This window comes from Kogia breviceps, chromosome 14, assembly GCF_026419965.1.
Source record: "Kogia breviceps isolate mKogBre1 chromosome 14, mKogBre1 haplotype 1, whole genome shotgun sequence".
Classification (NCBI taxonomy): domain Eukaryota; kingdom Metazoa; phylum Chordata; class Mammalia; order Artiodactyla; family Physeteridae; genus Kogia; species Kogia breviceps.
The window spans coordinates 81,826,171-81,850,308 of record NC_081323.1 but is presented as its reverse complement, the minus strand read 5'-3'; the positions used below and the strand labels follow the sequence as shown (position 1 = coordinate 81,850,308).

General features: G+C 51.9%; 1 protein-coding gene across 8 annotated transcripts in view; it reads right to left on the bottom strand.

Annotated features, from left to right (window-relative positions):
- MLXIPL (MLX interacting protein like) overlaps nt 1–24,138 on the bottom strand; it is a 47,285-nt gene that overhangs the window by 14,647 nt on the left and 8,500 nt on the right. For 4 of the 8 annotated variants that reach the window (XM_059037224.2, XM_059037225.2, XM_067012331.1 and 1 more), the window contains exon 1: nt 3,900–4,244. The exons of 2 other annotated variants lie outside the window; for them this stretch is intronic. In XM_059037224.2, coding sequence (XP_058893207.1) covers nt 3,900–4,198 — 299 coding nt within the window. In that variant the 5' untranslated portion in view covers nt 4,199–4,244. Of the gene's footprint in view, nt 1–3,899; nt 4,245–13,168; nt 13,395–24,138 lie in introns of those variants that run through there. 2 more of the 8 variants (XM_067012335.1, XM_067012334.1) reach the window with 2 other exon arrangements.

Here is a 24,138-nt window from a genome sequence, read left to right as displayed (position 1 = left end):
AACGCCTACCCTGAGAGGCAGACCTTTAAAATACTCTCCCGGGTCCCCACTTGGGGCGTCTGTGTTCTTTGGTGAGACCTGCTGAAATCTGTTTGTCAGCTCAGGTGTCAGAAAGACAATGCCCATTGGCCTCCCAGGCGTCTATCTCATAGGCTGGCTAAGGAGGGTTTCGTCTGTTTCTTACTTAAGAAAACTGAGGGTCAAGAAACGAAGTGGGGCTTCCCTGGTGGCGCAGTGGTGGAGAGTCCGCCTGCCAATGCGGGGGACACGGGTTCCTGCCCTGCTCCGGGAAGATCCCACATGCCGTGGAGCGGCTGGGCCCGTGAGCCATGGCCACTGAGCCTCTGCGTCCAGAGCCTGTGCTCCGCAACAGGAGAAGCCACAACAGTGAGAGGCCCGCACACCGCAAAAAAAAAAAAAAAAAAAAAAAAAGAAACGAAGGGGACATGCCCAAGGTCATATGACATGATGGAGACTCACTCAGGACCTGCGGCTTTTTCTCCACCAGTCTCACTGGCCCCCTCAGGCCTAGGGGATGGGTAAGGTTTGTCTGAGCAGAGACGGAGCCTCTTCACCAGAGGCAGCCTCCAAGCAGCCAGCCACTGCCTTTTCACTGCCCTTCTGGTGTCTGCACAGCCCAGAATCCCAGGATGGCAATCTGGACTGACCTGAAGGTGCGCCCCTTCCCAGGGGTGTGCGCGACACAATAGCTACCAGGGCCCCCCCAAAGGAAGGCAGCTGGGATGGTGCAGTCATGGGCAGGGGGCACCTTGACCCTAACCTTGACCCTGACTCTAACCCTAGTAGTCAATCAAATCCATGAGACGGAAGGGCTCTACCAGGTGAGGGGCTTGACTCTCAGGGTCCTGATGGGCACAGGCCAAGTCTGCCACCCCCGGGGAGCTGACCTAGGAGGCCAAGATGTTCAGGGTCTTAGACCCCCGCTGGTCCCTCCCTTTTCCCTCCTCCCTGGCTCCTCATGGTTCACAAGCTGGGGTTATGCATGAGTCCCCTCTGGCCCAGCTTCTCCAACCCTTGCTCACGTGGAAGGCTGAGGCCCCAAGGCTTAGTCTTTCAGAACACCAGGCCTGCTCTCTCCAGGGCCCTCTCCCAGTTCCTGGGGGTGAGGGGCAGGTGGGTGGCGGTCTGGCTCCTGCAGCCCCTTGAGTGCATGGGTCACTGGGTCCCCTCTACTCTCCGGTCTCCAAGCTCCTGTGTTTGCTTTGGGGTTGGGGGGGGACTGCTACCCCCAGGCACAACAGGCCTCATTACCCAAATAGAGAACATGGCCCAAGCACCCAGGCCCGCTGGCTGGCCCCTTTCCCTCCTAAGTCAGATAAACACCATCTGTCTAGGAGGGAGACGTGGAGTAGGGGCACTCTGATACCTCCTGGGCCAGCTTCTTCTGGGGCACCTGGGGGGACTCCTGAGTTTGTCGCCCCAGCCTGTATCCCAGCAACCTCCCAGCCCACTCTGGTCACCCGGCGTCCTACCCCCAGCCTGCCTGCCCTCCCTCCTCCATTTCCCTGCTGAGGCCACAGCGTTTGTGGCCAGGCAGGGCTGGGGGAGGTGAGACAGTGACATCCACGCCCAGGAGGAAAGGATTTGGTCTGTGCTGGGCCTGTTGGCTGGGAGGGGAGGAGAGGGGCCCAGCCTGGAGCCAAAAGCCTGTGACCAGGGTTCAAGGGATTCTTATGACCAATAGAAATTCTGGGAATCTTGGGGATGGAATGGAGAAAACTCAGAACACCCCCCTCTGCCCCACCCACCCACACATATTTACCTTGTGGAAATTTCCCTGGAAATTTCCTTAGAGTCCTGCTTTCTCCCCCTCACTCCTGAGGCCATTCTTTCCATAGCTAGCCAGCTCTGACCATGAACAAGTGTTTCTTGGAACTTCCAGATCCTGCCTCCCCGAGGGTTCCACCCACAGAACCATGGAACACGGGCCTCCTCCCGGTGGAGCAGTTCTCTCTCTGCCCATACAGCCCTGCTGAGGGTGAAAGCTGGCCAGACGTCTGCAGGCTGTCCTCCGGGTCAAGCTGGCCAGTTCTTCCTGGCACCGCTGGACTCCTTGCCTTGCAGTCCCTGCCCATCTCCTTACTCTCTTGGGATACCCCAGCTTCCACAATCCTCTCCCCTCCAAGGAACCCCTACAGTTAGGGGTCTTTAAGGGCTAAAACACTGTCCCAGTCTGAGCCTCAGTTTTTTCCTCTCTGGGGGAACTCAAAGACTCCTCTGATACTGAGCCACTACCATCCCTGGCACTTAGGACCCCACTCGGGGCAGGCCACAGAGGTTGAATGTTCTGGGGGTTTAGGGAGAAAGCCCAGCCCTCTCTACCCCAGCTGCCCCTGAATGGGTTCACATCAGCTTCCAGCCAGCCTCCTAGTGTGGGCGGTTCTTGGAGAGTGCTCTGCCCCCTGCCTTACCATTTCCCCTGAACCTCCCCTCGTGGTCACTGGGGTCTGCGATAGGGGCATGAGCCAGCCCAGGCAGAGCAGTGCGTAATGTAAAGCAGAAAGCTTAAGTTGGGAATGGATGGGAAAAGGGGGGCCGTGGGGGAGTCTGGGGCGCAGGGGTGCCCAAATCTGGTGTACTATGACCTTAGATGCCCTGTCCCAGGAGGTTCCCCTGATCTCTGAGGAGGGGAGGGAGGAAAGGGATGGGAATTTGAACTTTCCACACAGGTCTGGTGCTCTGGATGATCAGATTGCAACACGACCTGGGCCCGGGGCCAGAGCGCCTGGGCCAAGGTTACAAAGCGTCCAGCCAATGGAGTCGAGGCTGGGCGCCACAGTGGGGGGCGGGCAACACCCTCCCCCCAATCCCCACCCCAGCTCTCGATCCCAGTCAGAGCAAGTGCAGGTCTGTAGCCAGCGGTTCTCAGAAGAGGAGGAGCCGCCGCAGAGGAAGAGGAATATTTACACAGAGAAAAGATCAAGGCTGCCCGATCCCCCTTTCTCCCCTACGGTTCTCGGTTGATAATTTATCCTGGTCCCTCCGCTCCGGGGAACTTTGCTCTCCGGGGCACTGAGCCAGGACCCCGGTTCGCGCCCTCCCCTGGGACACAGGCGTGGAGCTGGGGCCGGGCGCGGCCGGCGAGCTCTGCGACGCGCCAAGCAGGGGTCCCAGGCAACATGAGGCGCTCAGCCTCGCGTGGCGACCCGGGTGGGCGAGGCCAGGACTCCCGGAGACCAGCCCCGCGCGGCCTGCAACACCCCCTGCCGGACCACGACTGGGAAACTAAGAGTTGCGCCCCTCTGGGTGCCGGCCGGGCACCCTCCTCCCGCCACCCTCGACCTAGCAGGTCAAGAACAGGTGTCTCGGCAATTGAGGGGTGCAGGGTGGACGAGAGACTGGGTTTCAGTCGATGTTGGCTATGAATTGGGACACCCATGGGCGCGAGGTGCAATCGCGAGGGTGCAAGAATAGAGCGGGCCTGGGCGGGGACTGCCGCGTTGGGAGCGGAAGGCTGCAGGTTGTCCGGTGGAGTGGCCCCCGGAGTGGAGGGTGGGGATGTTAGGATGGCCTAGGGTCCTGGGAGCGCAAGGGATGCCCTGGGGGCATTCTTTGGGGGCAGAGGGGTCGGGACGGGGGAGAGAGGCCCGCGGTGGGCCTACGGAGGTCGAGGTGGAGGGCAGGAGATCCCAGCCTTAGGGAAGGGGTCTTGGTGGTGAGGAATGGGAACCAGGAGGCGCGCAAGCATGTCGGGGGCCAGTGGGCTGGGCCGGGGTCAGAGGACGCTCTGGGCTGGGGAGAGGAGGGTATCCAGGATGTGGCCGGAGTCTCTGAGAGCAGCCGGGACCAAGGCTGGGGGGCCGGGTGGGGTGTCCGGGGCCCCAGCGCGCGGTCCCGTCATGGAGGGCTGAGGTCGTCGGCCCCGAAGCCCCCCTCACCTGTAGGCCAGGCTCATGCACTCGAAGAGGCGGGTGAGTGTGGGGTCGATGCTGCGCGGCCCGAAGTCGGCGAGCCCCAGGGGCCCCTCCTGGTCGCGCCGCCGGGTCAGCGAGTCGCTGTGCGGCGATGACACCATGAAGTGACCGCTGTGGATGACCTGCGAGCGGAGCAGCCCGCCTGCGCTGCGCCGGGTACTTGGGTCCTCCGAGTCTGTGTCTGAGTCCGAATCCGGGCTGGGGACGACCCGCGGGCCCTGCAAGCCCGCGACCAGACCCGCCAGCGCTCCGGCCGTGGCCATAGCCGCCGCCGCCGCCTCTCCTGGGCTAGGTGCAGCTGCCCGCGCAGCCCTTGGGGCCAGGACGGCTCATTAGCATAGCCCCGCCCTCAAACCACGATAGGTCGCTCGAGGGGGGGGCCTCGTGGCGTGCGGGAGCAGACGGGGCTGGTTTAAATTAGCATAATCAATGCGCCAGGTGTGAGAACGCTGGCCTGGAGCTCCCGCGGGTCTGGAGTTTGGAAGAGGAGGAGGTCCCTATCTCCCCTCCCGTCTTTCCTTATGCTGTGACCACTTGGAGTCCTGGTGGAACCGCCCTTACTTCACCCAAAAGGGGTCTCAAGAAGAGTCGTTCACACCTGAGCCAGAAAGCGCCTCAGTGCCAGGGATTCCTGCCCCCAGGGGTGCCCTCCCGTGAAGCCCCTCACCTAACTACTGCCCCCTTGCTCTCTGATCTCCCGGCTCACATTCAGTCCCTTTCAGTGCTCCACGCAGCTGGAAGCACCCACCTCTCAGAAGTCTTGCGTGGCCTACCCACAGGAAGGTCTCAATACCTCCAGTTACCATTATAATCATCACTGCACCTGCACAGAGGTCCTGGGGGTTAGATGAGCGTGAATCCTGCCTGGCCACGCAGGATCGTTACCAGCGGTGATGGGTAATCGCTGGCAAGGCAGAGCCTTGGTCACCCTCCCCTGGACATCCCCTAGGCAGGCCATCTGCTCTGGGCCCCCTCCTCTCACCGACCCAGTGGGCCACCTTGTGTTCCTGTTTCTGAAGGCCCTCTTCTCACCCAGAGGACACAAACTAGGCTGTTCGGTCTGAGGCAATCACACCTGTCACCCCACTGGCGCCTTTAACAATCCTTAGAGGTAGAGTTCTTGCCCCACATCAGAGGGGGCACCAGAGTCCACAGGAGTGGAAATAGGCCCACGTATCTACAGAGGGACGGCCACAAAGCCTGGTCTAGAAGAATTCCGGCCTTCCCACCCAGGGCCATCTCTGGTGCGGGGGCAGGTGAGGGCTGGAGGCAAATGTTAACCTCCCTTGGTTTTGCAGAGGGTGTGGCCTAGTTAAGTCACAGGAAGGAAAGGGGAGGAAGTGGTCATTTTGCGGGCTGAAGGCTTGGAAAAGGTTCCCCCCCACACTTTCTTCCATTCCCATGGTAGGATCACACAGCTCCCACAATCAAACAGCAGTGCCCCGAGGGCCCCTGGGACCGCTTGAGGTGCTGAAGTGGTTACCCAGGCTGGTCACAGGCCAGCCCTTCACACACCACGTCCCTTGGACAGGTTCCTTCTGTCCCCGACAAACAGTCACCTCACATTCTCAGGAGCCCCAGCTGCCCTGCTCCACTTGCCTCCTGCTGTTCTCTGCAGGGGGTTCATTCTCCCTGCCCATCTCTCCCAAATTCTGGGGCTTCTCGTGTGCCCACCTCAGCCTGCCTCCTCTGGAGAGAGGGCCCTCCCTAAGTGGCCCTTTTGGGATCCGTGGCACAGTGGATTTCCCTTATGTGCCTGTCCGACTTCTCCCCTGGCCTCCGGGCCCTGAGGCAGAACTGTGTCCTAGAGTATCTGAGCCCCCATGCTGGGTACCCAGGGACTTGGGGAATGCATTGTGGAGGCAAGGGGTAGGAAGCAGGGCCTCCTCTCCCTTGGCACCTCCTAACTTCAGGGGCCCTGGCTTAAGCAGACACCTGAATTGATCCTGCTCTGCCACTAACTCCATGAATGACCCTGGGCAAGTCTCTGTCTTACTGGGGATCTGTCTCTCTGTAAAATGGGGAAGTTGAATTTAGTGATTTCTTAGGGTCCTGCAACTTGAACCACCCTTGGTTCTAAGTCCCTGCCATCAGCATTCCAGCTCACCCTGCCATGCTCCTCAGGCCTCCTGTCCCCAGGAGAAAGTCTCAGAGTTGTGTTCTGTGGTTCAAAAGACTTTCCCTTGAGCTGGCTCTCAGTAGGGTGGATTATCTCCCTCACCCCTTGCCCTAACCCTCCACAGGCATCTGCACCCCATTTCTGCCCTCCTGAGGGCCTGATAATACCTTTGGAGGCTTAGTTAGCACTGAAAAGACAATCCCTCTGCACATAAGTCAAAACAAAACAACACTACAACAAATAAAAGGAAGTCCAAGATAAACAAGGACCTATTGTATAGCACGGGGAACTATATTCAATATCTTGTAATGATCTATAATAGAAAAGAATCAGAAAAGAATATATATTATATATATATGAAAATATATGTATATATAAAAAGAATACATATATAAAAAATGGAATCACTTAGCTGTACACCTAACAAACTAACACAACACTGTAAATCAACTATACTTCAATTTAAAAAAATATGACACAAAAAATACAAAACAGTTACCCAAATGAATTTTGGAAAAAAATAAACTCACTTATCTGAATAAAAAAAGGAAGTCCACAAATTCTGATTTCTTCCATGATGACATCTTCAATTTTAAAAATATGTATATCAGTTACTAAATTTTAAAAAGTGTTCTGGGGGGCTTCCCTGGTGGCGCAGTGGTTGAGAGTCCGCCTGCCGATGCAGGGGACGCGGGTTCGTGCCCCGGTCCGGGAAGATCTCACATGCCGCGGAGCGGCTGGGCCCGTGAGCCATGCTGCGCGTCCGGAGCCTGTGCCCCGCAACGGGAGAGGCCACAACAGTGAGAGGCCCGCGTATCGCAAAAAAAATAAAAATAAAAATTAAAAATAAATAAATAAATAAAAAGTGTTCTGGGACTTCCCTGGTGGCGCAGTGGTTAAGAATCTGCCTGCCAATGCAGGGGACATGGGTTCAATCCCTGGTCCGGGGAGATCCCACATGCGGCGGAGCAACTAAGCCCGTGTGTCACAACTACTGAGCCTGCACTCTAGAGCCCACGAGCCACAACTACTGAGCCCACGCACTGCAACTAGTGAAGCCTGTGCGCCGAGAGCCCGTACTCTGCAACAAGAGAAGCCACTGCAACGAGAAGCCTGCGCACTGCAATGAAGAGTAGCTCCCGCTCGCCACAACTAGAGAAAGCCTGTGCACAGCAACGAAGATCCAACGCAGCCAATAAATTAAAAAATAAATAAAATCCGTCACTAGTCTAAATAAATAAATAAAAAGTGTTCTAAATGCCTCAACCTTCCTGAGGCCTTGAATGTGTGCTTCATTCACTTTGTCCAGCCTCCCCCAACCCATCTGTATGGCCATTTAAGGGAGTATGTATTCCTCACTCCAGGCACTGTGTCCAACACTTTTGAACCATCACCTCTAATGCCACTGAAGTAAGTGTTATGAGTTTCATATTACAGTTGAAGACACAGGCTCAGAGAGGGGAAGCAGTTGCTCAAGGTCCCCAGCTGAGAAAAGGCAGAGCCAGATCTGACTTTGAAGTCCTGGTTCCTACACCTATGACGCTGCCACTCTCCAAAGACCGAGGGCATAGCCAGTTCAGAGTGTCCTTGCCCAGATGACAGTGCAGACTTGCGTGCACTAGCCCAGGTCACCCCTTCGCTCCTTTCCCATTTGGCCTGTATCACCCAGTGTTTATAACCTCTCACTACAGACAAGTCTTTCTCACAGCTGTGGAGCTGTAGGATGGGGTCTTGACTGGGGTGTGAAGACGTGGCCGTGCCAGAGGTCCTGCCTGACACCAAAGCTTCCCCGTCTCCCAGCCTTAGTTCTCAGGATTGCTCCCCCAGACCGCCATTCGACGTCAGGAAAGCTTACCCATCCTAGGTGGTCCCTAGATGCCACTTCCTGCTCTGGCATCTTGTTCAGATACAACTGTAATTTCATTCTGCACTGCAGTCACATGCACCTACCTCTCTTCCCACTAGATGGCAAATTCCCTGAAAGCAAGAATCACATCTTACTTCTCTCAATGGGCCATTTTCCTCTCAAGTGCAAATGGGTATTTGTTGAATGAATGAGTTTATATTATATCTATCTATTAAGTGTGCTCTACCTATCCACCTGTCTATCTGTCTATCTATCATCTATCTATATATCCATCTGTCCATCCATCCATCCATCCACATACACACACATAGATAACATTTATTAAGTGCACATTATGTGCCTGTCCAAGTGCTAGGTATTTCACTTTTGTGAAAGTTAAAACATATAGAAAAGCGAAGATTTGGTACTTTTAATAACCACAGAGATGGAAAGTAGATTAGCAGCTGCCAGGGGTTGAGACTAGCTGGGTGTGGGAAAATGAGGAATGATTACAAGGGGTATGGGGTTTCTTTTTGGGGTGATGAAAATGTTCTAGAATTACATAGTGGTGATGTTTGCACAACTTTGTGAAATACTAAAAGCCGGTGAAAAGGGGTAAATTTGATAATAAGTGTATTATATCCCAGTAAAAAAAATGAAGCATTTAATATATTATTTCACTTACCGATAATCCTCCTCACTGTGTGTGTCGGGGGGGTGTTCATATTTTTATTGCCATTTTACAGAAGGGGAAACTGAGGAAGGGAAGTGATTCAGAGGGTTGTTGTGAGAATTAACTATAAATAGTTAATGTTTATGGAGCCTAACCTACTCAGTCTAGGGAATCTTCCTAACAGCCCCAGGACTTTCAACCCGTTTTGTAGACAAGGAAACAGGCTTTGCTGAAGGTCACAAGGTAAAAAGAGAATGGAGGGGACTTCCCTGGTGGTTTAGTGGTTAAGACGCTGCACTTCCACCGCAGGGGGACTCGGATTCGATCCCTGGTCAGGGAACTAAGATCTCACATGCCACGTGGTACGGCCAAAAAACATAAATAAATAAAATAAAATTTTTTAAAAAATGAATGGGATTCAAACCCAGGCAATCTGATGGAAGCCTGCCTTACAAATACCTACTTTCTCAAATTAAAAGGACTAGCAACTGTTTGTGAGGATGTGGTGGGCACAGAACCCCATCCACTGCCACCACCGCTGTGTGACTTGGCACAGTCATTTTGGAAAACTATTTGCCAGTATATACCACAGCTGAACATCCACGTACCTTATGACCCAGAAGTTCCACAGAAACGTGCACATATGTGCACCAAAAGACATGTACAAGAGTATTCGGAGCAGCGTTATTCTTATTAGCTCAATATTGGAAACAACTCAAATGTTTATCAACAGGTGAACGGATAAATATATCACAGCACAGACACACTATGGAATCTTAACACAGCAATGAGGCGAACACTCTACCACCAGATGCAACCATATGGATGAATCTCACTGACAGTCTGTTGAGCAAAAGCAGCCTAACATGCAAGTGTGGGTGCTGTAAGGCTTCATTTATATAAATCTCCAAAATGGGCTAATCTCTGGTGTTAGGCTGTGTTTTAGCCTTGGGATGACTAGAAGGGATCAAGAAGGGGCGGCTAACATTCTGTCTCTTTCTCTGGGTTCAGGTAACAGGTATGTTCACTGTGAGTATTCACTGAGCTGGATACTTATGATGTACACTTGCTACATGGACGTTAGACTTACAAGTTTTTTAAAAGAGAGACTCAGTTTGCACGTGCACATGCAGCCTCACGGAAGCCTGCCTTGGCTGGGGGTGCATCGGGCATCTAGGAGGTGGGGAGAGCGATGGTGCATCAGGCCCAGAGGAGGATTTGGCAGGGGGAGAGATCGCTGAGTGAGTTGAGGGAATAGAGGACGGAGAGGTAGATGAGAGTGAGACAGAGGAGTCTTAGCTGTGTGTCTCACCGGCGGCAAGTTGGGAAGTCATTTCCCCTGTCTGGGTCTCAGTTTCTGTATCTGAAAAATGGATGAACAAATCATGAAGAGAAAATTGATAAATACGACTACATCAAAGAGGACGTTGGACTGGATGAGTTTTCATATCAGAAGCACCCAGTTGTTCTATCAAAAAGTACGGGTCTCGGGGCTTCCCTGGTGGCGCAGTGGTTGAGAGTCCGCCTGCCGATGCAGGGGATACGGGTTCGTGCCCCGGTCCGGGAAGATCCCACGTGCCGCGGAGCGGCTGGGCCCGTGAGCCACGGCCGCTGAGCCAGCGCATCCAGAGCCTGTGCTCCTCAACGGGAAAGGCCACAGCAGTGAGAGGCCCGCGTACCGCAAAAACAAACAAACAAACAAACAAAAAAATGGGTGTGGTGATATGATGTTTTATTTACTTTAGGGGGTTGTTGTGAAGATTAAATGAAATACGTGAATGATGCTCAGTGCTCGGCACATGGTAAGTGTGGGTTTCTTTCTTCCTTCTCTCTCTGCCTCTCCCACGCCTGCCCTTTCTTTTTTTCCTTTCTTCCTAGCCAACAGCTCTGGGTATGGTGTTAGAGAAAGAACTAGGTGCTGCAGGATACAATGAGGGGACTCAGGGATGGAAAAAGCCTTCTCAAACCAGCTGTGGGTGGGCGACAGTCAGCTCAGCCCTGCCCACAATCCCCAGGCCTTCTCAGTGCTGGGAGCTCTGGAAGTCATACCAACTGTGGTCCCACCCCAGCCTCATCAGGGCTTCAGACTCCTGGACTGACATGGAAAGGGGGTCCCAGGGAGGCACATCTCTCTCACCCAGAGTCATGAGGCTACTGGGGGCCCCCAGCAGCTGACTGTCACCTGCTCACCCACCTGTCTGCTGACCTCCATAACTCAGGGCCAGCCAGGAGGAGGCGTCACCTCTTTATTGGTGCCAGGCCCTGCACTGGGAATGTTCTGTTCCTTCCTGCTGTCAGGGTCCCCTACACAAGGTCAGCTTAGCCCACCTCACAAAGGAGAGGCAAACATGAGCTGCCTTGCCCCTGTATCTCAGGAGCAGGAAAGACAGATGGAGAAATGGATGAGGTGGGCACAGGCCATGAGGACCCCCATGAGCACCCATGAATACACCCCCTGTTGTGTGTGGCTCCTTGAATATGCAGAGCACACACTCGCCCACAGCTGCTGCCCAACGGTCCGGGTAAGAACGCTTAGGCCCAGGTTACAGATGAGCAGAGTGAGGCCCAGGAGAGCACAGGGTCACCTGGAGGAGAGTCGGAGGCAGCAGTGGGAACGGGAACCAGAGCTTTGCAATCAGGCTGCCTGGGTTTGAACCCAGCCCTGCCATTTCCAGGCTGTGTGACCCTGAGCCAGTGCCTTGACTTTTCTAGGCCTCTGTTTCCTCGTCCGTAAAGTGGAGAGAATATCCTCTTCCATCTCAGGTTATCAGGAAGCAGGAAACAGAGACAGAAAAGCCCCCACACAGTGCCCGGTACACAGTAGGTGCACAGCAAATTTTAGTTCCTCCTCCTACTCCCAGCTAACCCTCTCTTCTCCTTCCTCTGCTTCCGAGCCCAGACCCCTTCTTCAGCCCTGACCGGAGCGAGAATTGGCCTAAAGAGGGCCGCTCCCAGCCCAACAGCGCCAACATAGGTCTCAACCTGCCTTTGCCCGCCACAGGGCCAGCAGCGGGGTCAAGGGCAGCCTCAGAGGGAAGACCCTGGGGGGGGAGTCTGAGTGTCTGGGCAGGTGAGGTCGTGGGAGCCTCTGAAGCGCGGCCCCTCCCCCTTCCATTCCACTCTGCAGTTTGTCAAAGCTCATTACCATCCACCTCCGCTTACGAAGTCACCCGCACCCGTGTCAGAGGATTTCATTCACAGCGTTCCAAGACCCCACGTGGGGCCCTGACCCCGGCTCTCAGAGGCCCTCTCACCTGAGCCCAGGTTGAGTCCAGATCCCAGCCTGAGCCCTGAGCACGATTCCAAACTGAGCCCAGGTCTAAGGTAGATTGTGTCCTTAGAGGGGTGAGGGGGTAGGGGTGGAGGGGCACATTCAGAAGAATCACCCGCTCAGGAGAGGGAGAATCCTGGCTGTCACAGCTCAGAGCTCCTCAGCTGGAGTCCCCCTCCCCCCCCAGAAGCTGTCTCTGCCCTGAGGCTGAGGAGCTGAGCCCCCCTGGGGTGGGCCTGAGCCCAGGGCTGAGGTTCCCAGGCCTGAGAGCCCCAGGCCCCTCTTCTGAGGATCTGGCCAGATGCTGAGGAACCTAGGCAAGAGGGAGGTCAGGGCTAGATCCCTGGCCTCACCTGCCACCTGACCCAACTGACCCTGTCACATCCTCCTCCTTGTGACGGACCAGAGAGACCTTGTCTGGAGGGCGCTGCCCTGTACCCCAAAGCATCCTGGTGTCCCAGTTTGTTCTGTCCCTGTCTCCATACCAGTGGCCCAGGAACAAGCCTCCCCATGTCACAGAGGGAGAGCCAGGCCCAGAGAAAGGAAGTAACATGCCCGTGGTCACACAGCCAGACACAGACAAGAGCCCGAAGCTCCTAAACCCAGTCCAGGCCTGACTCTGGCTGCCTGGCCCCGCAGGTGGACTTAGGAGCCCTGGGCTTGGGGGCAGGGTGGCTGGGAGCCACCAGGGAGCCCTGGTCTCCCTGAGCCAGACCAGTGGGCACGCCTTTCACCGCTTCCCTAGTCCCCACCTGTTGACTAGAATCCTGGTGACTGGGAATCCACATGGCTTCCCTGCCCCACGGAGACAGCTGGCTTCTTCCTGACCTGCCAGGAGGAGTCTGGGCCCTTGCCCCGATCCAGAGCCCACTTGGAACCAGCTTCTCTCCTGGCACCCACAACTGCCCAGGGCAGGGGGGAATGACAGGGAGGAAGGCCCTCGCTCTTGGCTTCCTGGACCCACACTCGGCTCCATGGAGAGCCCCCTGGACCAAGATTCAATCCCGGCCCAGCCAGTGGGACCCAGGAAGCAGCGGGAGCCTGTGGGCCTCCTGGAAGGGCAGGCAGGATGAACTCTTCTTGGCTTCTTGATCCTGAGACCTCTCTGGGGTAGGAGCTTGCCTCTCTGCTACCCGCCCCCCCCTCCCCCGGCTTGAGTGAGGGGGGCAGGTACACTAGAGTATTAACCCCTTCAGCTCAGCAGAGCCATAGAAGCGCTCCTCCCCATTTGACAGGTGGGGAGACTGAGGTCCAGCATAACGGAGGCTCCGACTCTCCTCGGGCTAGGCACCTGCCTCCACCTGACCCTCTCCACGCCCCGTACCTGGATTCCGCGCGATCTGCGGAGGGCGTGGTGGCTCCCAGCCAGGGCCACGGAGTCTCCCGTGCTGCGTCCGTGCGGCATCCGGGGCGCACGCGGGATGCTCCGGGCCGAGGCCACTCGCTCTGGGTGTCCTGTGCGCCGGCGGCAGAGGGCTCTGCGCTGCCTACGCAGCGGGTGTGGACGCTGGCACTGCCCGGCCCCCGCCCTCCCGCCCCCTCAGGGTGTCCTTTGCCCCTTGATCCGGTGCCTCCTTCTCTCCTTAGCACGTGGGTGGCAACCGCTCACCCCGCAGCCGGCAGCCTGTGGGGCAGCCCTGGCCCGGGCCACGGGCCCAGGCGCCTGCCAATCCCCGTCTGCGACCGGCTCGTGCCCGCTCACGTTTAACCTCCCTCTCCGCGGGGCTTAGTGCCCGGCTCCCAACCCGCGGGCTGGGTTGGAGAAGGGAGGAGCCACAGGTGTGGAGCCAGGCCCAGGTGGGCAGAGGCGGAGCCTGGGACAGCCTCGGTTACGCCCTGAGCCGCAGCCCCTCTTCTCTCTTGAGTTCCCATCCTGCTCACCGAGCCCCATTCATTCCCTGAGCGCCAGCGCCACTCGTGCCCCGTCCTGAGACCCCTCCTGCCTCTGAGATCTGCTCTCTCTCCCTGATTTCCCATCGTCCTCACCGATCGCCACTCCCACTCCTTGAGCAGCCCTCCCCTTCTCACACCCCCCCACCCCTTATGCAGCCCTCCCCCTCCACACCCTTTACCCTCCCTGAGCTCCCCGTTCCTCCTGGAACCTCTTTCTGACCTCCTTTCTCTCCCCTGGGTCCCTGTCTCCTCCTATGCCTCTGCCCTCTCCCTGAACCCCACCACTGAGTCTAAGTCTGTCTCATGCAATATTTGGGGCATACTTATACTAAAAGATTATTCATACTGTTTATCTGAAATTCTAGATTTAGCCTACCCAAACAGGGGCGGCAGGGAAGTTCTGACAGGATCTTCTCTCTCCAGGGCCCCTCTTAGCTCCAGCTACACTTATAGAAAAACCTCAGGTTGACCTGGAAGTGGTCTGCAGGATGTTACATCCCTTGCAGAATAAGAGGAGAGCAAGGTGAAGATGGGAAGCGGGGTGGAGGGGGTGGCCTTCACATCAGAGAAAGACAGAGGGAAGCAGAAGTTCCTTGAGGCAGTCCAATCCTGGAAGGTTTCCTGAAGGAGGAGGACGTTCATGGTTACTTTGACGCTGAGAAAGAAGGGAGGTGAGTTAAATGACTCTGGTGGATGGCTCCCCCTCCCTTAATGGAAACTGGGGAGGGTTGGGGGGGGTCTCCTCATTTAAGGAAGTCTCCTGAAGATAAGTAGAAGGTATCTCCCCCTTTATACGAAGATTCTTTAGAGTGAGGACAGGGTCTCATTTCAGCAACAAATTACTACCATTTCTAGCTAAGATTTGTCAAGCACTGACCACCTGCCAGGGTCCTGCCTACACTTCCTAAGCCCTTTATGTGGGTTTATTCATTGAATCTCTTCAACAACCAAATGGGGTGGGTGTTTTTCCTTATTTTACAGATGAGGAAACAGAGGCACAGAGAGACTGAGTAAATTGTCTGAGGTTCATACAGTGAAATTTGAGTCCAGGTGTCCCGGCCCTGCACCTGCCATGTAATAGAGCCTGTGCTGGGGGCTGGGATTGGAAAAATGACACAAATTCTGTCTCACAGGGGACCTCGAGTCTAGCAAGGAGTGGGGATGTGTGAGTCTTTAATGACTCTGGTACAGGTCAGGCTGGGATCAGGGCTGGGACAGAGGGTGCTGGGAAGGTAGGATTGATTCTGCCTGTGGAGGAGGAGGTGTGTGTGAGGCTAAAAGGGTGGGTCAGTTCTTCAATAGTTTTAGGACAAGGCGTTGGGAGGAAGGGCATTCTTTTTCTTTTTATTTTTGGCCACATCACGCAGCTTGCATGATCTTAGTTCCCCGACCAGGGATTGAACCCGGGCCCTCGGCAGTGAAAGCACGGAGTCCTAACCACTGGACCGCTAGGGAATTCCCATGAAGGGCATTCTAGGTAGAGGGACATCTTGGGCAAAGGCAGGAGAGGTGTAGAGATGCAGTGTGAGATTGGGGAATGGTCAAGAGTCTGGCTTGACTGGAAGGGAGTCTATAGGCAAGTATGAGATGGGGGAAAAGGAAAAAGGAAGAAAATCATAGAGGAACACAGACATTGGACAAAGAGATGTAGACCCCATCCGGGAGAGGACAGGGAGCCATAAAAGAGGGGAGGGGGCACTCAGCGCAGGAGTGGCAGGTCTGCCTCAGCTGGGCCAGGACTGCACACCTGCCTTGGGGAGGTGGAGGGAGGACTTGCCCAGCTGAAGGAACTGACTGTCACTTTGCCAAAGGTCTTGGGTCTCATTCAACTCTAGATACAGCCCCAGAACAGGACCTTTGTTAACAAAATAACACACTTGTAAATGTCGGCAGAATTGAGTGAAGAGGATTTGTCCATAGATCAAAGGTTTAGGGGTGAGAAAGGATTTCCTGATTTGAGCCTAAGTGCCTGGCAGGATGCTGACCATCTAAATCAAATAAGGGGGTATGGGGGAAACTGTGGGCAGAGGTGGGAGATACTGCCTCGAAGGGTTGCTGTGGGGTGACATCCAGGAGGCTGCTGTCCTCAGGATGGCAGGTAATGTCTGAGCCTCTCACAAGGGAGATGGTGGAGCTCTGAGGCTGCTGAGGGTGTCAGGCTGCTTATTTCTTCAGCCTGGATTGACGCCTCCCGTGTACCTAGCCCCGTGCTTGTGGGAACATGTTCATAATATGGTAGGAGAGTGTCCCCTTCAGCAGAAAGATAAGACGGCTGAAGTCAGAGCCTTCACTTTTTATGAGGTTCAAAACAGCTACAAATGACCTATTGTTTAGACTCCTGTGTCTATATACCAAAACTATTTTTAACAAACCAAAGGAATTCCACACCCGTTAGAATGGCTAAAAAGAAAAAGAGTAAGCATATAAAGTGGTGGTAAGAATATGGAGTAACTAGAACTCATATACTGCTGGTGGGTATGTTAAAACAGTTTGGAAAACTGTTTGGCGGTTCTTAAAATGTTAAACAGACACCTACCACCTGACCCAGTCATTTCATTCCTAGGTATTTAGTCAAGAAAAATGAAAGGCTATGTCCAGACTAAGACATATGCAATGTTAATAGCAGCTTTGTTTGTAAAAGCCTTAAACTGAAAAAAAAAAAAAAAAAAGCCTTAAACTGGAAACAATCAAAAGGTCCAGCAACAGGCGAATGGATAAACAAATTGTGGTATATCGATACAATGAAATATTATACTGAGATAAAAAGGAACAAACTGATAAATGCAACAGTCTGGATGAATAACAAAAGAATTATTCTGAGTGAAAGAAGCCAAATAAGAAAAACAGTATACACTGTATGATTCCATTTATGTAAAATTCTCGAAAATGCAGTGTAACCTGCAGTGACAGGAAGTAGATCAGGGTTATCTGGGGATGGAGTTGAGGGGTGTGGGAGAGACTGGAGGGAGTGATTACAAAAGAACATAAGGGAACTTATTTTTTAAAATTAATTAATTTATTTATATTTTTGGCTGTGTTGGGTCTTCATTGTTGCATGTGGGCTTTCTCTAGTTATGGTGAGCGGGGGCTACTTTTCGTTGTGGTGCACAGGCTTCTCATTGCAGTGGCCTCTCTTGTCACGGAGCATGGGCTGTAGGTGCATGGGCTTCAGTAGTTGCAGTACATGGGCTCAGGAGTTGTGGTTCGCAGGCTCCAGAGCGCAGGCTTAGTATTTGTTGCGCATGGGCTTAGTTGCTCTGCGGCATGTGGGATCTTCCCAGACCAAGGCTCGAACCCCTGTCCCCTGCATTGGCAAGCGGATTCTTAACCACTGCACCACCAGGGAATTCCTGAGGTCCAGATTTTAAAAGGGATGTGTGTGTGTGTGTGTGTGTGTGTGTGTGTGTGTGTGTGTGTGTGTGTGTGTGTGTGTGCTGGGATAACTGGATATCCACAAGCAAAAGTATGAAGTCAGATCCCTACCTCACACCATATACAAAGATTAACTCAAAATGGATCAATGACCTAAATGGAAGAGCTAAAACTATAAAACCCTTAGAAGAAAACATAAAGGTATAACAAATCATTATGATCTTTTTTTTTTTTTTTTTTTGCAGTACGCGGGCCTCTCACTGTTGTGGCCTCTCCCGCTGCGGAGGAGCACAGGCTCTGGACGTGCAGGCTCAGTGGCCATGGCTCACGGGCCTAGCCGCTCCACAGCATGTGGGATCTTCCCAGACCGGGGCACGAACCCGTATCCCCTGCATCGGCAGGCGGACTCTCAACCCCTGCACCACCAAGGAAGCCCCATTATGATCTTGAATTAGAAAATGGTTTCTTAGATATGATGCCAAAGTACAAGCAACAAAAGAAAAAAATAGATAAGTTGTACTTCATCAGACTTTTCATAAAAACGTTTGTGCATCAAAGGATGCCATCAAGAAAGTGAAAAGACAATCTACAGAATGGGAGAAAATTATAAACCATATATCTGATAAAGGACTAGTTTCCAGAATATATAAAGAACTCTTACAACTCAAAAATAAAGAGACATGGGACTTCCCTGGTGGTGCAGTGATTAAGTATCTTCCTGCCAATACAAGGCACACGGGTTCGAGCCCTGGTCCGGGAAGATCCCACATGCCATGGAGCAACTAAGCCCGTGCGCCACAAATACTGAGCCTCTGCTCTAGAGCCCGTGAGCCACAACAACTACTGAGCCCATGTGCCACAACTACTGAAGCCTATGCACCTAGAGCCCATGCTCCGCAACAAGAGAAGCCATCACAGTGAGAAGGCCACGCACCACAATGAAGAGTAGGCCCCACTCGCCGCAACTAGAGAAAGCCCGTGTGCAGCAAGAAGACCCAACACAGCCAAAAATAAATTAAATTAATTAATTTTTAAAAATAAAGAGACCAATAACCAATTGAAAAATGAGCAAAGTGTCTGAATAGGCTTTTCCCCAAAGTAGATATAAAAATGACCAATAGCACATGAAAAGATGGTGAACATCATTAGTCATCAGAGATATGCAAATTGAAATCATGCGATAACACTTCACACCCACTAGGAGAGTTATAATAAAAAAAGATAGACAATAACAAGTGTTGGTGCAGAAACTGGAACTTCATACTTTGCTAGTGCAAGTGTAAGATGGTGCAACTGCTTTGGAAAACAGTCTGGCCTTTCCTCAGAAAGATTAAACATGGAATTATCATATACCCACTCACTGGTATATAAGCAAGAGGAAAAAACACGTCACATAAAAACTTGTATGCCAATGCTGCCAATAACAGTATTATTCATAATAGCCAAGAAGATGAAACAACCCCAATGTTCACCAAGTGATGAATGGATAAACAAATTGTGGTATATACATACAATGGAATATTATTTGGTCATAAAAAGGAATCAATAGATATACAATGGAATATGATTTGGCCTTAAAAAGGAAAGAAATATTGACATGCTATACAGCATGGAAAAACTGTGAAGACATTATGCTAAGTGAAACAAACCAGTTGCAAAAGGACAAATACTGTATGATTCCACTTATATGAGGCACCTAGAGTAGTCAAATTCATAGAAGCAGAAAGTAGAATGGGGACTTCCCTGGTGGTGCAGCTGTTAAGAATCCGTCTGCTAATGCAATGCAGGGGACATGGGCTCGAGCCCTGGTCTGGGAAGATCCCACATGCCAGGGAGCAACTAAGCCCGTGCGCCACAACTACTGAGCCTGAGCTCTAGAGCCCTCGAGCCACAACTACTGAGCCCGAGTGCCACAACTACTGAAGCCCGAGCGCCTAGAGCCCGTGCTCCGCAGCAAGAGAAGCCACATCAGTGAGAAGCTGCACACTGCAACAAAGAATAGCCCCCGCTCGCCACAACTAGAGAAAGCCGGCGTGCAGCAATGAAGCCCCAACACAGCCACGAATAAATAATAAATAAATAAATTTATTTTTTAAAAAAGAAAGTAGAATGGTGGGTGTCAGGGGCTGGGGTGAGGGGGGAATGGGGAGGGAGTATTTAATGGCCATAGAGTTTCAGTTAGGGAAAATAAAAAAGTTCTGGAGATGGATCGTGGTGATGGTTGCAGAACAAGGGTAATGGACAATGTCACAGAACTGTATACTTTAAAATGATTAAAATGGGAAATTTTATGTCACATATGTACCACAAAAAAATCAAAAGGAATCATTACTAATAAATTCTACAACATGAATGAATCTTAAAAACATTATATTAGGACTTCCCTGGTGGGGCAGTGGTTAAGAATCCGCCTGCCAATGCAGGGGACACTGGTTCGAGCCCTGGTCCAGGAAGATCTCACATGCCACGGAGCAACTAAGCCCATGCACCACAACTACTGAGCCCACACACCACAACTACTGAGCCTGCATGCTACAACTGCCGAAGCCCGCGTGACTAGAGCCTGTGCTCCACAACAAGAGAAGCCACTGCAGTGAGAAGCCCACGCACTGCAATGGAGAGTAGCCCCCGCTCAACGCAACTAGAGAAAGCCCACGCACAGCAACAAAGACCCAAAGCAGCCAAAAATAAACAAACAAATAAATAAATGTATTTTAAAAAATTATATTAAATGAAAGAAGCCAGTCACAAAAGACCACATATTATAGGATTCCATTAGTATGAAATGTCCAGAACAGGCAAATCTATAGAGACAGAAAGTAGGTTAGTTGCCTGGGGCTGGTGGTTGGGGTGGGATCTGGGGGAAATGGGGAGTCACTGCTAACGGGCACAGAGCTGCTTTTGGGGGGCGATGAAAATGTTCTAAAACTGTGCCAATAGATCCACAACGCTGTGAATATACCAAAAACCACTGAAGTGTACAATTTAAATTGTTGAATTGTATGGCGTGTATTTCAATAAAGCTGCTTTTTTTTTTGAGGGGGTGGTGATTGAATCCTTAGAGAATAATGAATTTAAAGACTGAATCAGGCTTCCATGGTGGCGCAGTGGTTACGGGTTCAAGCTCTGATCTTGGAAGATCCCACATGCCGTGGAGCAACTAAGCCCGTGCGCCACAACTGCTGCGACTGCGCTCTAGAGCCCGCGAGCCACAACGACTGAGACCTCACGCCACAACCACTGAAGCCCACAAGCCTAGAGCCCATGCTCTGCAACAAGAGAAGCCACCGCAATGAGAAGCCCGCTCACCGCAAGGAAGAGTAGCCCCCACTCTCCGCAACTAGAGAAAGCCCACGCGCAGCAATGAAGACCCAACGTAGCCAAAAATAAATACATTTATTTTTTTTTAAAAAAAAGACTGAATCAGGGAGCAGAACCATGAAGATGAAGTGTTCCCTTTCTCCAGTCAGCCCCTCGAAGATAGTAGGTAACCCATAAATTAAATCCAGTGGATCATTTCTAGAAAGAGGAACCCATTGCAGTTGCTGTTTGCGGAAAACCGACTAAGTGCCAGGCATTGTGGTAGACACATATCAAGTCACCTAATCCTTCAACTACCCGTTTTACAGATGATATAATTGAGATTCAGGAAATTAAGGACTTTGCTCTTGGTCACATAGGAAGTGGCAGAGGTCAGAATGGGACCCAGGTCTGTCTGACTTCAAAGCTAAGGTCTAAAAATAGACCCTAAAAATTATTAATTTTATACAGAAGTTTTCAGGCTTATCCCAAAGTATTAATAGAAAGAATAATACAGTGCACACCTGTGAACTCTCACTCAGCCTAAGAAACTGGACTATCTCTTAATGCCATTGAAGTCCCCTCTGTCTCCTCCCCGATTCCATCCCTCTCCTGCCAGACAGCCCACACTGCTGAATTTGGTACTTATTGTTCCTGTACTTTTACTTTGTACGTATCTCCAAGCAATAATATAAAGTACGGTTCTGCATGTTTCTAAACTTTACATAAACAGTATTATACTGAATGTAGTCTTCTGAGGCTGACTTTTTTTCACTGTATTGTTTGTGAGATTCAGCCAAGTTGACGTGTGTAGCTGTAATTTGCCCATTTCTGTTGCTGTGTAGTATGAAGTGTTCCACTGTATTGGACATTTGGGTTGCTTCCAGTTTTTCATCATTACAAGTAGAGCCACTGCAAACATTCCCGTTCTTGTCTCCTAGTCCAAGACAGTGAAAATTCCTAGGAGTTTGTGTTAGTTTCCTATCGCTGCTGTAACAAATTACCAAAATAGTGCCTTAAAACAACACAGATTTATTATCTTACATTTCTGGATGTCAGGAGTCTGAAATGGGTTTCACTGGGCTGAAATTAAGTTATTGGCAGGGGCACACTCTCTCTAGAGTCTCCAAAGGAGAATCAATTTCCTTGCCTTTTCTGGTTTCTAGAGGCTGCCTGCTCATGGCTTCTTCCTCCATCTTCAAAGCCAGCAACGTAGTGTCTTCAAATTTCTCTCTCACTCTGACCCTCCGATTTTACTGTCACACCTCCTTCTCTGATTCTGACCCTCCTGCCTCCTCCTTATAAGGACACTTGTGATTACACTGGCCCCACCCGGATGATCCAGGATAATCTCTCCATCTCGAGATCCTTGATTTAATCACATCTGCAAAGTTCCTTTCACCATGGAAGGTAACAGGTTCACAGGTTCCAGGGATTAGGATGTGGACACCTTTGGGGTCTATTATTCTGTCCACTGCAGAGGGGAACAGCTGGGTAGTGTGATACGAACACCTTTGAATTACGAGTTTGTCAAACTGCCCTCCAAAGTGAATTGATTCTCTCTCCCAATAGCAGTACAAAAGTATTCCTGTCACTTCCCATCCTCACCAACACTTGATATTTTCTGACTTTTTAATTTTTGCCAACTTGACATCTGTGAAATGTCTGGACTCTGACTGCTATGCGGTCAAGAAAGAGATGATGGTCAATAGCGTTGAATGTGAAAAAGAAGGGCCCTGGCAGTAAGAAGCAGTTCATGACCTTGGCTAGTGCAGTGCCCTTGAAGTGGTGGTGGTGGTGGGGTGAAGTCAGACTGAGTCAAGGAATAAGGGGGGGGGGTATGAGGAAATGGATGCAGGGAGTACAGAGTCTAGATGGTATGTTAGTAGGCTTGGACTGCCAATAACAAAATACCACACACTGGGTGGCTGAAACAAAAGATACCTATTTCTCATAATTCTGCAGGCTGGAAAGCCCAAGATCAAGGGGCCAGCAGATTTGGCTTCTGGTGAGAACTCTCTTCCTGGTTTGCAGACAGTGGCCTTCTAGCTGTGACCTCACACTGGTGGAGAGAGAAAGAACTTTGGTCTCTTTTCCTCTTCTTATAAGGGCACTAATCCCATCATCAGGCCCCATCCTCATGACCTCATCTAAACCTAATTACCTCCCAAAGGCCCCACGTCCAAATATCATTACACTGGGGGTTAGGGCTTCGACATATCAGTTTTTTGGGGAAGTACTCGGTTCATAACAGGGTACTTTCAAAATATTGGGTGGGGGTGGTGAAAGGGAGGTATCAGTCTAAAGGCAGAAATTAAAGGTGAAAGAGACAGAGAAAGAAAGAGACATAACTACCACAGTGGGGGAGGCATCCTGCAGGGGGCAGGTGAAGGTGAGACCCATAGCAAGGGTACCTGGGCTGGCTTTGGAATGAGGGGAGGCTCCTCCTCCTGGAGGAAGGAGAGAAGAAAGGGCACTGGGGCAGGTGCAGAGAAGATCCAAAGAGGTGGGGCAGGAAGTGGCAGAAGCTCTCCCATGTGATGGGCAGTGGAGTCACCTACTGAGGGGGCAGGAGTGGGTATAGGAGGTCTGAGGAGTGCGGGGAAGGTTCACAGGGGCCATTGTTGTGGGATTCCACAGGGGGCCCACTGGGCTGAACAAAGGGGTATTGGTGACGAAGAGGGGACAAGCCAAGGAAGGAGCTCCCATCAGATCTCACCAGGGCCTCTTAGAGTGAAGACTGCCTGTTGCCCAGTCAAAGGAGGGCCAGACAGGGGGAGTGTCTAGGAGACCCCTGGAAGCTTAGTGGAAACAGTGGGTCTGGAGGACACAGACCAGAATCAGGGAGATCATAGCCAGGAAATTGGGAAGTGTGGAAGAGCTCTTGATAATACCCAGGACCATGGTGGAGGGACATCAGGGACTGTGGGGCACACAATGCAGTCTGGGGAGGTAGAGAGGGCTTCCTGGAGGTGGTGATGTTCCAGCTGAGTCTTGAAAAGGAAAACCAAATTTCAGTTGCCATAAAAATGTGGAAGACGTGTTGCCTTCACAGTCTATCAGCAAGTCTGTCCTGCCCCACTCCATCAGTTTTGTCTCTTTCTCAGACATCTCCACCACGCCCCCTGTGCTCTGGCTGGATTGGGAGAGTCCTTGTTGGGCACTTTCAGCTTCTATGCCTTGGCTTATGGACTTCTCTTTGGTTTCACTATTTTCTCCTTCAACTTCAGAACTCCTATTCATCCCTCAAAACCCAGCTCAAATGTCACCTCTGCTGGTGAGCCTTTCTGATTGCCCTGGTGCCACCTTGGCGCTTTCTTAGTAGCGTGGTGAAGTGGAAAAAGCTCACTCACTACTGTTTGATTTTAGACAGGTGACAATCTCTGAGTGTCTGTTTCCTGACAATGGCACTGGCCAAGCCTAGTTGTGAAGATAAGGTACATGACATCCTCAGGCATCACGTGGGACTCACAAAGGAAGACATAGAGCCGTGACACCCACAATTCTGTCTTGTACTAAAGTAAGCTGAGCGAGAATGTGACTCTGCCTTAATCCATGAGCTCTTAGAGGGTAGAGACAATGCCCCAACAGGGCCCAGCCCAGTGCCCAGCATGGAGGCATTGTGTGCTCCATGGACACTGCACATACAGGAAGAACTGAGATTGTCTGTCGTTTACTTGTAATGTGACTTTGGAGAGGTGACATCATCTCTGAGAATCTGTTCCTTCA